This window comes from Ictalurus punctatus, chromosome 28 (genome assembly GCF_001660625.3).
Source record: "Ictalurus punctatus breed USDA103 chromosome 28, Coco_2.0, whole genome shotgun sequence".
In the NCBI taxonomy this organism is placed as follows: Eukaryota; Metazoa; Chordata; class Actinopteri; order Siluriformes; family Ictaluridae; genus Ictalurus; species Ictalurus punctatus.
The window spans coordinates 19,946,411-19,961,410 of NC_030443.2; the positions used below are offsets into that span (position 1 = coordinate 19,946,411).

Consider the following 15,000-nt stretch of genomic DNA (forward strand, 5'->3'; position numbering starts at 1 on the left):
TTTATTTTTAATTGTGGTCACTAAATCACAATGATATAATAAATAAATAAATAAATGTTCATACTTTAGTCCTTGAAGGCTGTAAGAGATGAATATACACTATACGGCCAAAAGTATGTGCACCCCTGACCATCACACCTATATGTGGTTCTTCCACAAACTGTTACCACAAAGTCTGAAGCACACAATTTCCCTTCACTGGAACTAAGAGGCTTGGGATAAACTGGAACTGCAGTCTCCTCACATCAACATCAGCGCCTGACCTCAACCTCACTTACACTCTTGTAGCTGAATGATCACTAATCCCCACGCCCCAAACTTTAGTGGAAAGCCTTGCCAGAAGAGTGGGATGCATTATAACTGGAAAAAGGGGGCTAAATCTGGAACAGGATGTTAAACGTGTACATATGGGTTTACAGTGTAATAGTACAGGTCTTACAGTTTTCTTGGTATTGTATAGTATCCATGCATTCATTATGTTCATTCTTAAAAACTGAAAAGTATTAGCATTTATACATTTGGAATGTAGCAGGTAAGAATATAAGATTTATTAGGAAACACTTCTTTCCATTCTCTGGTGTGTATAGTGGAGTGCGGAATATTTCCACAGGGTTGTGACGAAAAGGGAATTAAAACATCTGGAGAATCTGTTGAGCAGCAGCTCAGGGAAGAATTATACATAACACACACACACACACCTGTATAATTATGTTAATTAATATTCGAGCTGTGACTTTTGTGTGTGTGTGTGTGTGTGTGTGTGTGTGTGTTCTGCTTCACATTAACAAACCCCAGGCATTTTATAATGAACAGCTGTATTTCCTCATGTTCCTCTGAGAGCGAAGAACATCTGTAACAGAAATGATATTTATTAAAGGTGTTGGAGCTTCATGCTGCACGGAATCATTTTGTACGGAATCATTTATATGTTTATAAGATACAACTCTAAATGCATGTATTATAATCTGAAATAATAACAGATATGTGTTTTATTTCGGCTCTGTGCTTATCTCTCTCTCGACACTAGAGCGCGCGCGTTCGAACCCCCCCCCCGGAAGTGACGTTGCCAGAGCAGTAATGGCGGCTCACAGTTCGCTCCTGGATGTTTCTCTCGGAAGCACTGTTTGACGCTGTGTGTCCGCACTCTCTCCTCACTGCGCTTTTATACACACGGTTTGGAATAAAGTTGTATGTTTTCGTACCAGTTTAAAATTTCCGTAGATTCGTGGAGTTATTTATCCGCTTCTCCGGGAGAATTGTCCAAAGGCTTGCTAGCTTAGCTTTGCTAGGTGGCAGTTAGAAAACAAGTCAAATTAGCCTAGCATGCTAAGCCAACTCAGTAGAGCCAGGTTTCCTCAGTTTGCCCTGTGGTAGCGTGTTAGCCACCGAGCTACAGCAGTGTGTGCGCGCGCGGGGTGCAGTGCTTCAGGAAACACACACACACACACAGACACATCGGTGTGAAGAGTTCAGATTAACTCAGTTCTTTAGGAAGCTAATCTCCGCGCTGAAGAAGGGGCGCTGTGGCACTGTGTGAGCGGATAATAAACCCAGGAGCAGTGCTAATTACAGCGCTAGCGGTTAGTCCTATGGTCCAGCATGCTGAAGACCCGACAGTGTTTACTCGGACTCCGCACTTTCCTCGGAGTGGCGTCCAGGATCTGGGGCTTCATCCTATACATCCTCAGGAAACACCTCCGCACGGTAAGGAGCTAAAATACCCACTATACTCACTGTTACCGTCACACTGTACTCACTGTTACCGTCACTGTTACCGTCACACTGTACTCACTGTTACCGTCACACTGTACTCACTGTTACCGTCACACTGTACTCACTGTTACCGTCACACTGTACTCACTGTTACTGTCACACTGTACTCACTGTTACCGTCACTGTTACCATCACACTGTACTCACTGTTACCGTCACACTGTACTCACTGTTACAGTCACTGTTACCGTCACACTGTACTCACTGTTACCGTTACCGTCACACTGTACTCACTGTTACCGTCACTGTTACCGTCACACTGTACTCACTGTTACCGTCACCGTTGGCGTCACTGTTACCATCACACTGTACTCACTGTTACTGTCACTGTTACCGTCACACTGTACTCACTGTTACCGTCACACTGTACTCACTGTTACCGTCACTGTTACCGTCACACTGTACTCACTGTTACCGTCACCGTTACCGTCACTGTTACCGTCACACTGTACTCACTGTTACCGTTACACTGTACTCACTGTTACCGTCACACTGTACTCACTGTTACCGTCACACTGTACTCACTGTTACAGTCACTGTTACCGTCACACTGTACTCACTGTTACCGTCACCGTTACCGTCACACTGTACTCACTGTTACCGCCACTGTTACCGTCACACTGTACTCACTGTTATCGTCACACTGTACTCACTGTTACCGTCACACTGTACTCACTGTTACCGTCACACTGTACTCACCGTTACCGTCACACTGTACTCACCGTTACCGTCACACTGTACTCACTGTTACGTCACTGTTACCGTCACACTGTACTCACTGTTACCGTCACCGTCACCGTTACGTCACTGTTACCGTCACACTGTACTCACTGTTACATCACCGTTACCGTCACTGTTACCGTCACACTGTACTCACTGTTACCGTCACCGTCACACTGTACTCACTGTCACTGTTACCGTCACACTGTACTCACCGTTACCGCCACAGTTACCGTCACACTGTACTCACTGTTACCGTCACACTGTACTCACTGTTACCGTCACACTGTACTCACTGTTACCGTCACACTGTACTCACTGTTACAGTCACTGTTACCGTCACACTGTACTCACTGTTACCGTCACCGTTACCGTCACACTGTACTCACCGTTACCGTCACACTGTACTCACTGTTACTGTCACCGTTACCGCCACACTGTACTCACTGTTACAGTCACCGTTACTGTCACACTGTACTCACTGTTACCGTCACTGTTACCGTCACACTGTACTCACTGTTACCGTCACCGTTACCGTCACTGTTACCGTCACACTGTACTCACTGTTACCGTCACTGTTACCGTCACTGTTACCGTCACACTGTACTCACTGTTACCGTCACTGTTACCGTCACTGTTACCGTCACACTGTACTCACTGTTACCGTCACACTGTACTCACTGTTACCGTCACTGTTACCGTCACACTGTACTCACTGTTACCGTCACACTGTACTCACTGTTACCGTCACACTGTACTCACTGTTACAGTCACTGTTACCGTCACACTGTACTCACTGTCACCGTTACCGTCACACTGTACTCACTGTTACCGTCACACTGTACTCACTGTTACCGTCACACTGTACTCACTGTTACCGTCACTGTTACCGTCACACTGTACTCACTGTTACCGTCACAGTTACCGTCACTGTTACCGTCACACTGTACTCACTGTTACCGTCACCGTTACCGTCACTGTTACCGTCACACTGTACTCACTGTTACCGTCACTGTTACCGTCACACTGTACTCACTGTTACTGTCACACTGTACTCACTGTTACCGTCACACTGTACTCACCATTACCGTCACACTGTACTCACTGTTACCGTCACCGTCACACTGTACTCACTGTTACAGTCACTGTTACCGTCACACTGTACTCACTGTTACCGTCACCGTTACCGTCACACTGTACTCACTGTTACCGTCACTGTTACCGTCACACTGTACTCACTGTTACCGTCACTGTTACCGTCACACTGTACTCACTGTTACCGTCACCGTTACCGTCACACTGTACTCACTGTTACCGTCACCGTTACCGTCACACTGTACTCACTGTTACCGTCACACTGTACTCACTGTTACAGTCACACTGTACTCACTGTTACCGTCACCGTTACCGTCACACTGTACTCACCGTTACCATCACACTGTACTCACTGTTACCGTCACCGTTACCGTCACACTGTACTCACTGTGACAGTCACTGTTACCGTCACACTGTACTCACTGTTACCGTCACTGTTACCGTCACACTGTACTCACTGTTACCGTCACTGTTACCGTCACACTGTACTCACCGTTACCGTCACACTGTACTCACCGTTACCGTCACACTATACTCACTGTTACCGTCACCGTTACCGTCACACTGTACTCACTGTTACCATCACACTGTACTCACTGTTACAGTCACTGTTACCGTCACACTGTACTCACTGTTACCGTCACCGTTACCATCACACTGTACTCACTGTTACGTCACACTGTACTCACTGTTACAGTCACTGTTACCGTCACACTGTACTCACTATTACAGTCACTGTTACCGTCACACTGTACTCACTGTTACCGTCACACTGTACTCACTGTTACGTCACACTGTACTCACTGTTACCGTCACTGTTACCGTCACACTGTACTCACTGTTACCGTCACTGTTACCGTCACACTGTACTCACTGTTACCGTCACTGTTACCGTCACACTGTACTCACTGTTACGTCACACTGTACTCACTGTTACCGTCACTGTTACTGTCACACTGTACTCAGTTACCGTCACTGTTACCGTCACACTGTACTCACTGTTACGTCACACTGTACTCACTGTTACCGTCACTGTTACTGTCACACTGTACTCACTGTTACCGTCACTGTTACCGTCACACTGTACTCACCGTGTGTGTTTCTGTCTCTGTGTGTGTGTGTGTGTGTCTGTGTGTGTCTCTGTCTGTCTCTGTGTTTGTGTCTGTGTGTGTGTGTGTGTGTCATGTCGATAAAACAGCAGAATAATCTGTATTACAGATGATTGAATATAAAACTCATATCACTCACTTTTAATGCACACCTTCAGACTTTAAGCCACACACACTGTGACTCCACCCTCATTTACTCCTCTATGCTAAACTGGAGGCCATAATATTCCAATAATTGTTAGCTCCATTAGCATAACAGTATTATATTAAAGTGTCAAATGGTTCAGTAATAAAAATCTGTGTGAAGTGAAATATGAGAGATTGTGTTCAGAGTGTAATAATGACTCTCTCTATTTCTTTTTCCCTCTCTCTCTCTCTCTCTCTCTCTCTCTCTCACTCGTTTGCGCTCTCTCTTCCTCTCCGTACAGATAATTCAGTACCAGACGGTTCGTTATGACACGTTACCCCTCTCTCCTGCATCCAGAAACAGACTCAGTGAGTTTATCTGTCTGTCCACAGGGAGGCGCCATGAGATTCACTTTGTCTGTCTCCCTCTCACTCTGTCTGTAACTCCGTATGCTGCTTAGTTTTCATTGATTTTACTGTGTATGTGTGTGTGTGTGTGTATGTTTGTGTGTATGAATGTGTGTATGAATGTGTGTATATATGTGTGTGTGTGTGTGTGTGTGTGTGTGTGTGTGTGTGTATGTATGAATGTATGTGTGTGTGTGTGTGTGTAGATGCAGTAAAGAGGAAGATCTTGGTTCTGGATCTGGATGAGACGCTGATTCACTCTCACCATGACGGGGTGCTGAGGCCTACAGTCCGACCCGGAACTCCACCGGACTTCATTCTCAAGGTACATACACACACATACATACACACGCACACATACATAGACACACACACACACACACATACACACATACATAAATACATACATACACACACATACATACACACACATACATACACACACACACACACATAAACATACATACATACACACACGTTAGGGAGTTAGAGATAAGTGCAGGTGTGGGCGGGGTCCAGTGTCTCCCAAAGACGCGTTGAGATGTGATCACTCCACCCACATATGAAGGTGATCTGGGACGCATATGGCCACGTCACATTTGTAGTGTGAACACAACTGCGTCTCGCTGCGTACCAGACATCAAGAAAGGAGCAAGTAATGGACCCTAACACTCTCAGGGAAATCAATACTCAGTGTGAGAATGAAGAGATGGAGCTGAGCATTGGAGATGGAGTTAGAGATGGAGCTGAGCATTGGCGCTCTCTGCTGCTGCACTCAGGATAAACCCCACACTGTAACTCAGTGCAGAGACACTGAGCAGCTGCTCCTCACCTCATCTCTCACTAAGAGCAGCAGAGCACTGAGCGAGAACATTCATGTGATTTGACATTTTATTTTTTTCTTGTGTGTGTGTGTGTGTGTGTGTGTGTGTGTGTGTGTGTGTGTGTGTAGGTGGTCATAGATAAACACCCGGTGAGGTTTTTTGTCCATAAAAGGCCACACGTCGACTTTTTCTTAGAAGTGGTGAGTAAAAAAATGTACATAATAAAGTATAAGCAAAATTAAATACTTTATCTGACTCACTCTCTCTCTCTCTCTCTCTCTCTCTCTCTCTGAGGTACTGATACAGACAGACGGATAGGATGATGGACAGACAGGGAGAGAGAGACAGACAGACAGATCTGTCAGCTGAGGTTCTGATGGACAGACAGACAGTTTTAAGAGAAAATGTTTGAGCAGCTGTGTGTGAGTGCAGGAGAGAGGGAGAGCGAGGGAGAGAGACAGAGAGAGAGAGAGAGGGGGGGGGAGTGGGAGTGAAGTTGAAGGTGTTATCAGGATGCTTTTGAGTAGCTGTAACACCCACAACAATCACCTGCTCTCACTCTACTGTCTCACTCTTCTGTCTCACTGTGAACTGTCACACTTCATTTCCTGGGTGTTTTTGTGTGTGTGTGTGTGTGTGTGTGTGTGTGTGTGTGTGTGTGTAGGTGAGTCAGTGGTACGAGTTGGTGGTGTTCACAGCCAGTATGGAGATTTACGGCTCTGCTGTAGCAGACAAACTCGACAACAACAGAGGAATCCTCAAGCGCAGATACTACAGACAGGTAAACACACATACACACAGAGCACACTAACACCATATGGGCAGCACAGGCTGTTAGGGGTGGAGCTTATTGTACTGAGCTTCACTGATTGGTCAGATGTTTATATAATATTTGATATTTTATCTACACACAGAACACAGTTACACACCAGCACGCAGGGTCAGAGGTGTGTCTGGAGTTTGAAAGAGGAGGTGGAACCTGTATTTCTCTTTTATAATTCATTTAATTCCATCCATCCATCCATCCATCTTCAACCGCTTACTCCTTTTCAGGGTCGCAGGGGGAACCTGGAGCCTATCCCAGGAGGCATCGGGCACAAGGCGGGGTTCATTTAATTCCATAAAACATAAAATGCAGTGTCAGGGTATAAGACCAAACGAAGGCAGTTCTTTACGTTAGGTAAGATTAGTCTTTTAGACGAGGGCTCTATCCGAGTGTCTCAGACACTTTTCACCAATCCATGCATTGTGGGTTATTGTTTGTTTGTATAAATCATGGTGTATACGTCCTGCAGGAGATTTGTACAGGTAAGGAATTAAAAAACTGACAATTTCACCTTTAATATTGATAGAAATGACTATTTTGTCCTAAAGGGATGCAAACTCTTACACACAGAGTCCCAGAACAGTGACCGAGATCTGGTTAGAGAAATATAACACAATTACAGTTGTTGAGAGTGGTGTTTGTGTGTGTGTGTGTCTCCCTGCAGCACTGTACGCTGGATCTGGGCAGTTATATAAAGGATCTGTCAGTAGTGCACAATGATCTGTCCAGTATAGTGATCCTGGATAACTCACCTGGAGCATATCGCAGTCATCCAGGTAATCACACGCATACACGCACGCACACACACACACACACACACAGTGAGAAGATAATTATATACAGTAATATAAACTTTCATCCCTTTTCAGCATGCCTCTCTCTCTCTCTCTCTCTCTCTCTCTTTTTCTGTCTCTCTTAGTCTCTCTGTCTTTCTCGCTCTTGCTCTCTCTTTCTATCTTTATCTCTCTCTCTCTCTCCCTTTTTCTGCCCCCCCTCCCTCTTTTGATTTTTTTTTTTTGAAACACTGATTTATCTTGTGTAATAAATCTGATCAGAATCTCAAACACTTCTAACTTTAATCTTTCCCTTTGATATACTCACTGTGTAGATGTTTTGTGTGTGTGTGTGTGTGTGTGTGTGTGTGTGTTTTCTATCTACAGATAATGCAATACCTATAAAGTCGTGGTTTAGTGACCCGAGTGACACGGCGCTGCTGAACTTGCTGCCCATGCTGGATGCACTGAGGTACCGTATCCCATCATGCATCACTCCTCAAACACATCCAGTCACTAATGCAGTGATCGTTAATGATCATCTCCTTCTCTTTGTGTGTGTGTGTAGGTTTACCTCTGATGTTCGCTCGGTTCTCAGCCGTAATCTTCATCAGCATCGTCTCTGGTGATGTTTTAACCTCCTCTGTGAAACTCTCCACTGCTGGAACTGTCCGTCTCTGTCAGGTGACCTGTGATGTCATCGAACTCCAACATTCAGAGTGGAGAGAGAGACAGAAGAAAGAGACACACACATACACACACACAGTCTGAACTGGAGCAGAGAGACAGCCGTCTCACTCTCTCCTCATTATCTTTTCTCGTATGGATCCTGCCTACAGCTGAGTGGGTCTGTGACGGATGGAGGGATTTTTACACTTCTCCTTTAGTTTCCTGACATTGTTCTCCTTTATGAAGAGTAAATTATTGGATAAATTGGACACAGCCAGTCAGTTATTCCTCCTCCCCTCTTCTTTTTCTCCCCTTTCTCACTATTTGCCCTTTTCTTCTTCTTTCTCTTTCGCTTTCCCCTCTCCTGAAGCTTGAGCACTTATCCCTCTTTTCCCATTCTCTCTCTCTTCCTCTCCTATTAGTAGGTTGTTTGTTTTTCTTTTTATAAAGTATCTGAAACATTGCGCTACGTCCTGTTCCCAACAGATGCAGCAGTGCATTATGGGTATTCTGTACCAGCTGATGTTTGGACACTACAGTGGTGCATTGTGGGATATACTCAGTGCATGACAGAGCACTAAACCCCCTGTACTCGGTGTGCACTCTGTAGTGAGCAGGGTTGGGATTATAGGAGTTTAGTTCTGTAGCAGGAAGTACAGGGACTCAGTATTCAGGAAGCTGGGTGCATCTTTAAAGGAAGGCCAATCTCACAATCTGTGTTTTTCCCTTCTTCCCCCCGTTTCTCCTCGTCTGGGTGTCAGTATGGAGTGATGAGTATTAAGCTGTGATGAGACTCTGAGATGCTCTCACGCAGCAGCAGCAGTGTATTCACTTCTTATACACAACTTCTCTTGGCCTGTGTGCGGAACCGGAATTGGATCCGGTCCCAGACATTACACTGAAGATGTTTATTTCTTATTTTATTTTCACTTCCTCCTCTAAGACACGCAGGCGCATCACGGAGACGGAGCAGCAGGGACACGGGACACGTTTATAACTGGAAGTATTGGGATTTCGTGTGGAGTCTAAAACACACAACCTGCACTTATCTTCTGTTTTGTTTTGTTTTTTGTACCATGGACTGATATGATCGACTTGGTGAGGAAAGTAAACTCCCTGTCATCCTGCGTATTGTTTTCTTTCCTCATGCATCACCCCCCCCCTCCCCCCCTCCCCCCCTCCCCTCCTCCCCTCTCCTCTCCCCCCTCTCTCTCTCTCTCTCTCTCTCTCTCTCTCTCTCTCTCTCTCTCTCTCGTTCATGTATACCATACTTGACCTGCTCTCTGCCTGTTTGAACAATAGAAAAGCATAAGGGGTGTGTGTGTGTGTGAGAGAGAGCGCACACGTCCTCAGGTCTGTGCGTTATTTCCAATAAAACTCTTGTCAGCGTGGTTTATTGTGATGGTGTAATGATGGAGAGATAAATGATGTGCTGTATGTGAACCAAAGAATCACGTGATTCATATTTAATTTCATGTCCACCTTAAAATGTTTTCTTCTCTTCAACTTTGAAACCTCATCAGTTCCTGCCTTTATCGTGTGGGTGTTTATTTAGGGTTTTTTTTTTTTTTTTTTTTTTTAAATTAAAGATGGTTCTATGTCCTCGGTCAGCCAAAATCAATGTTGCTACGTCACTGCGTCAGAGGCACGCACGCACGTAGCCCCACCCCCAGACCCCGTGATATTGAATATCCTTCCGCGTTCGCCGCAGTCAGTTTGTAAACATCCCCCATTTCAGCGAGCAGAAGCACCACCGAGCAGATTTAGTTCTTTATCGGAGATTAAAATCTCCCACAATCTTTTCCAACATGAAGTTCGTGTATAAAGAAGAGCATTCGTTTGAGAAGAGACGGTCTGAGGGAGAGAAAATCAGGAAGAAATACCCGGACAGAGTGCCTGTAAGTGCCTGACAATAACAACCGCTTAGCTTAGCTTAGCTTAGCTTAGCTTAGCTTAGCTGTGTGACAATGACAAAGCGAATTTAGCGTCTAAACCTCATCAAACTAATCGACATTGACATTTCCTTTCTAAACGCTTCAGGTCTGGTGTAATCTGTGGGTTGTCATTGATAATTTTTGGGTTATGATTTCAGCTAAACATACAGTAGCTAGCAGCTTAGCCGCGCCTTACTGCCGCTTTAATTTGAACCGAGTTGTAAATAAAAGACATAAGGTTTAAAATGGAAATAAATGATAGATTTTAGACCAACTTTGATGTACTGGAGTACAGTCATGATATGAGGTGTTATTTATTAAAGCAAAATCTTAAGTCAAATGAGGAAAAAACCCTTTTTGTTGACCTGTGTGGATGAGAAGTTTATAAAGAAAAGTGACGCATTTCCTCCACATTACGGCTTATTTCCGGCTTCTTTCCTCCGTTTCTCTGACCCACTCACACTCTCTCTCCTGTGTGTTTTCCCCTCAGGTGATTGTTGAGAAAGCTCCCAAAGCCCGGATAGGAGACCTGGACAAGAAGAAGTACTTGGTTCCCTCCGACCTGACAGGTGACGAGGAAAAAACCCCAAACAAACCTAAATTCAGTCTGATTTATTTACAGTAGATTTTTCATTCTGAACCTGAATTAGTGCGGCCATCTGGCTAGCGTTACCATAGCAACAGGAGCCCCACAGAGCGGAGAATAATTAATGAGTGCGTGCAGACTCGTCCAATCATAGAGCAGGTGTAACTCACTCGTCCAATCACAGTGCAGGTGTAATTCTGGATCATGAATAAATCGGAGTAGATGGAAGGTGTTATTTTGTTTGTTTGTTAGTGAAGGTTCTGCAGGAAGTTGGTGTAAAGGAGTGTAATAAAGGCCCTTTATATTAACTCTGACCTTATTAAACCGCGACCTTTCTGTACCTATTCTCCACCTCCTCAGAGGAGGTGACGAGGTGTGAGGAACAGAGATGAGGAGGTGTGATTACTGAAACGAGAAACACACACTCAGCAGTGTGTTTGGTTCCTCACTGTAGTGATGTATGTTTCTAAAACGTTGTCAGAATGTTGTAGGAATCAGATGGAGATGAGGGATAAAAGCAGATTCTGGTTGATGCTGAGAGACTCGGTGTTATGATGTGAGATCGGACTGATGGCTGGGGCAGTGTGATGATCAGATTATTGTGTTGCGTGTTAACGGGGTTCCTGAGATCAGTGTGAAGAACAAACACCACGTTAACGGTAAACACGTTTTTAATCCTGTGTGTTATTACAGTGGGTCAGTTTTACTTCCTGATCCGGAAAAGGATTCACCTGAGAGCTGAAGACGCGCTCTTCTTCTTCGTCAACAACGTCATTCCTCCCACATCCGCTACCATGGGCCTGCTCTATCAGGTACACACACACCTGTACATACACACACCCATACTCCTACACACACATGTATACACGCTCACACGCACAGATGTGTATATGCGTGCGTGTGTGTGTGTGTGTGTGTGCGTGTGCGTGCGCACGTGCATGAGTGTTTAGGAGTTCGCGTGCACTCACACATCTATACACACGCGTGCGTGTGCACACACATCTATACACACTCGCACCTACACACACACACACGCACACACCCCCATACTCCCACATCGTTAGTGTTAAAATAGTAATGCTGAATAATAAAAATAAAGTAAAAAATTAAGAAACGAGATGTACAAAAATAAGCATACATACACAAATATAGAAATGTGTAAAAATAAATAAATAAAATTTTCATTTTAAAATGATGAAATGTGATCTGAATATACTCTAATGTCCAGTTTAACTTTATAACAGTCTCCAAACTCTTTGACACCCTCTGGAGACTGACACTTACATCTGTGTGTTATACCGATGTGTATTTTATACCTGTGTGTGTGTGTGTGTGTGTGTGTGTGTGTGTGTGTGTGTGTGTGTGTGTGTGTTATAGGAGCATCATGAGGAAGATTTTTTCCTGTACATCGCCTACAGTGATGAGAGTGTGTATGGAGAGGACGTGTAGCGTTCGGCCTTGTCCCAATCCTCACTGTTAAACTGAATAATAAATATACAGTAGTCCAGCTGAGTGTCCCAGGCACTTTCACATCCTGCTCTCACTTCTGCAGTGTTTGTACATTATTCATGATTCTGGCCTGCCTGAAACATCCCGCTTACACACACACACACACACATTCTCTCTCTCACTCTCTCACTCTCACTCTCTCTCTCTCTCTCTCTCTTTTTACTTTCCTTCAGTGCTGTGTGTTTGTTTTTATGGCTCTTCTTGTGCATGTACCATCGCTGATACTGATTTGATGATTTTTATTTATTTTCTGCTTTGAGATTTTGCAGTACATTGCTTTTTTTTTTTTGCATTTTATTATTTTTATAGCTGTGTGATTGTGGCTAATGTATAATGTGATGTAGACCACGTCATTAGAGTCACTGTTGATTTTGTGAAAAGAGGAGGTGGTTTTGTTTTGCTCTTTTTGGGTGTCTGTGTTTCTGAATGCCGTCACTATAAACACAGTGGGAAAAAATCTGTCTGTGATTATTCTTTTGTCTAAAGTGTTGACTGTTTGACACTGATGAGCACTGACTCACCGTGCTCTTAAACACCTCTTCACCTCTGATTAAGATCGAGTGAATATTCTGGATTTTAACTGTTAATAACGTCGGCTCAGATAACATGCACTAGTCTGGTGTATGAAGTGTATACTAAAGTGAAGATGTATTATGTGTAGAATTATTAGTGAACACTGCAGGACATCAGCGTTGTTCATTAGTGTTAGAATTTAACCTCTGTACAAACCAATTCCAGCTGTTGAAGGATTACATTGCAGTGTGTGATTTAAACTCCTCCTGAACTCTACAGATAGGTGTTTAAATCTTTAAATCCTTCCTGCACGCTGATTCTGATTCTATAGATTTTGGTGTTGGGACTAAATTTATATATACATTTTTTGTTAAATTCATAATTTTTTATTTAATATCAGAATATCTTAGCACTTCTGTATAAAGCAGATGTTCTGGGGCGGGGCTGGTTATGAGCTCAGCGCGTGATGTCACGAAATCATTTTCTCAGCTTTAGACCAATCACAGCCCGACTTTACAAGACGATGTAAAACCCGGAAGCTTTTAGTTGAGCTAGCGAACTCAGCTAATGCTAGCGGTGATTGAATGTGGAATTATATATCTTGACTGGTTTGTTGTTTGCTGTTAATTAAACAAAAAATAGATAAATAACGGAGAAATTGTATGTATGTAAAACAAAACGTGATTCGTCTGACATATGAGCTAGTTTACTAGCAGTTAGCTAATCGACTAGTTAGCGTGCTAGCGATAGCAGGAGGGCGCGTGGGCGTGACCTAATTAGCATATTCATAGATATTTGTGTTTTCAATGAAAATGAAGATGTGGATATGTTTCTCTTTTGTTTTCAAAAACATTAGTTAACTACTCAACCCCGATTATTTTTATGTTTTGGGTTTTAAAAAAAGTTAATGGTTTTTACTGCTTTGACGCGCGTGCCCGTGACGCCATGGGGGCGCGTCTTTACCGGAAGTGCGTCACCTGAATTCTTTGCCATTTTTGTTTTGGCTAGTGTGTCAGAGCTGGAGAGAAGCTCGTTGAATGTCTGGTGTTTAAAGTGTTGGATTTTCAGCGACAGTCCGCTTCAGATCAGACACCGCGTTCCCCGGAGAAAAAGTGCGACTCAGAGAACTTTCTCATCCCCGCGGTGATGATTTTTATCCGAGCGGCGGCTTTAGCTTCATGTCCGAGTGGCGCGTGAGGAGAAATAACTAACGGAACAAAAACCCGAATTCTGCTCTTTTACCTCTGATTGATTCTGCATAAATATTCTTCCTCTACTTTATCTGCTCATATTTTAGTAAATGAATTAAAATCAGGTTTGCAGTTTGAGTGTTTAGCGCGATAACTCCAGTTACTGGCGGTCTGCTGATAAATACCTGCTTCCGTATAATCCTGTATAATTCTTTCAATTTAACTCAAATCCTGTTCATTTACCTCGAACAGACGGTCTGATTAGATTAGATAAGATTAGATTAGTCTGGGATATTTAGATTAGTCTGTGGTGGTTAGATTAGTGAGCTATGCTAAGCTAAACTCTGCGTGTGTGTTAGAGAGTTGTTCAGTGAAGTAGGAAATAAAAACTTATTTTGGTGTAAAGCAGGATATAAAATGTAGGTGAAGTGGAGCAGTCGTCACTCACCGAGTCAGAACTATGTGGCATTATGTGGCTAACATATGTGTTTATGAAGACGGCTAAAAGGGTAGCCGTTAATATAATGAACATGATCATGACATCATCATAAAGCGACGCTCTGATCTGCGGAAAGTGCTGTATCGGGTCTGTCAGTCTGTCTATATGGTTCTCTCTCTCTCTCTCTCTCATAGCTGGCCCGGCCGATTCCCCCCATCATGCCCGCCCTGCTGGAGAGGCCCAAGCTGTCCAACGCCATGGCACGTGCCCTGCACAAACACATCATGAGGGAGAGAGAGAGGAAGAGACAGGGTGAGTACACACACGCTCACACACACACACAGGTGGTCAGGTGGTAGCCAGTCAGTGCTCTCAGTGAGGGTGATGAGTAAAGGCTGTGTGAGGATGAAGGTAGAATAACATTGTGTGTGTGTGTGTGGGTAGAGGAAGAAGAGGTGGATAAAATGATGGAGCAGAAGCTGAAGGAGGAGGAGGAGAGGAAGAGGA

General features: G+C 44.0%; 3 protein-coding genes across 6 annotated transcripts in view; all 3 read left to right on the plus strand.

The window, feature by feature from the left end:
- The first annotated feature begins 1,045 nt into the window (after positions 1-1,045).
- Positions 1,046-9,713, plus strand: ctdnep1a (CTD nuclear envelope phosphatase 1a). Its single transcript, XM_017460259.3, has 8 exons — positions 1,046-1,704; positions 5,125-5,191; positions 5,437-5,555; positions 6,183-6,254; positions 6,719-6,835; positions 7,545-7,656; positions 8,041-8,125; positions 8,222-9,713. Exons 1-8 carry the CDS (start codon positions 1,600-1,602, stop codon positions 8,280-8,282), a joined length of 738 nt encoding a protein of 245 aa, XP_017315748.1. The 5' UTR covers positions 1,046-1,599; the 3' UTR covers positions 8,283-9,713.
- A 297-nt stretch (positions 9,714-10,010) lies between these two features.
- On the plus strand, positions 10,011-12,597 carry LOC108260203 (gamma-aminobutyric acid receptor-associated protein). Its single transcript, XM_017460296.3, has 4 exons — positions 10,011-10,220; positions 10,747-10,825; positions 11,536-11,654; positions 12,220-12,597. The coding sequence occupies exons 1-4, from the start codon at positions 10,131-10,133 to the stop codon at positions 12,289-12,291; spliced, it is 360 nt and encodes a 119-aa protein (XP_017315785.1). The 5' UTR covers positions 10,011-10,130; the 3' UTR covers positions 12,292-12,597.
- A 768-nt stretch (positions 12,598-13,365) lies between these two features.
- gps2 (G protein pathway suppressor 2) overlaps positions 13,366-15,000 on the plus strand; it is a 5,425-nt gene continuing 3,790 nt past the window's right edge. For 2 of the 4 annotated variants that reach the window (XM_053677287.1, XM_053677290.1), the window contains exons 1-3: positions 13,816-13,976; positions 14,688-14,805; positions 14,938-15,000. The exon at positions 14,938-15,000 is cut by the window's right edge and continues 47 nt beyond it. In XM_053677287.1, coding sequence (XP_053533262.1) covers positions 14,712-14,805; positions 14,938-15,000 — 157 coding nt within the window. In that variant the 5' untranslated portion in view covers positions 13,816-13,976; positions 14,688-14,711. Of the gene's footprint in view, positions 13,473-13,815; positions 14,008-14,687; positions 14,806-14,937 lie in introns of those variants that run through there. The other 2 variants (XM_053677289.1, XM_053677288.1) reach the window with 2 other exon arrangements.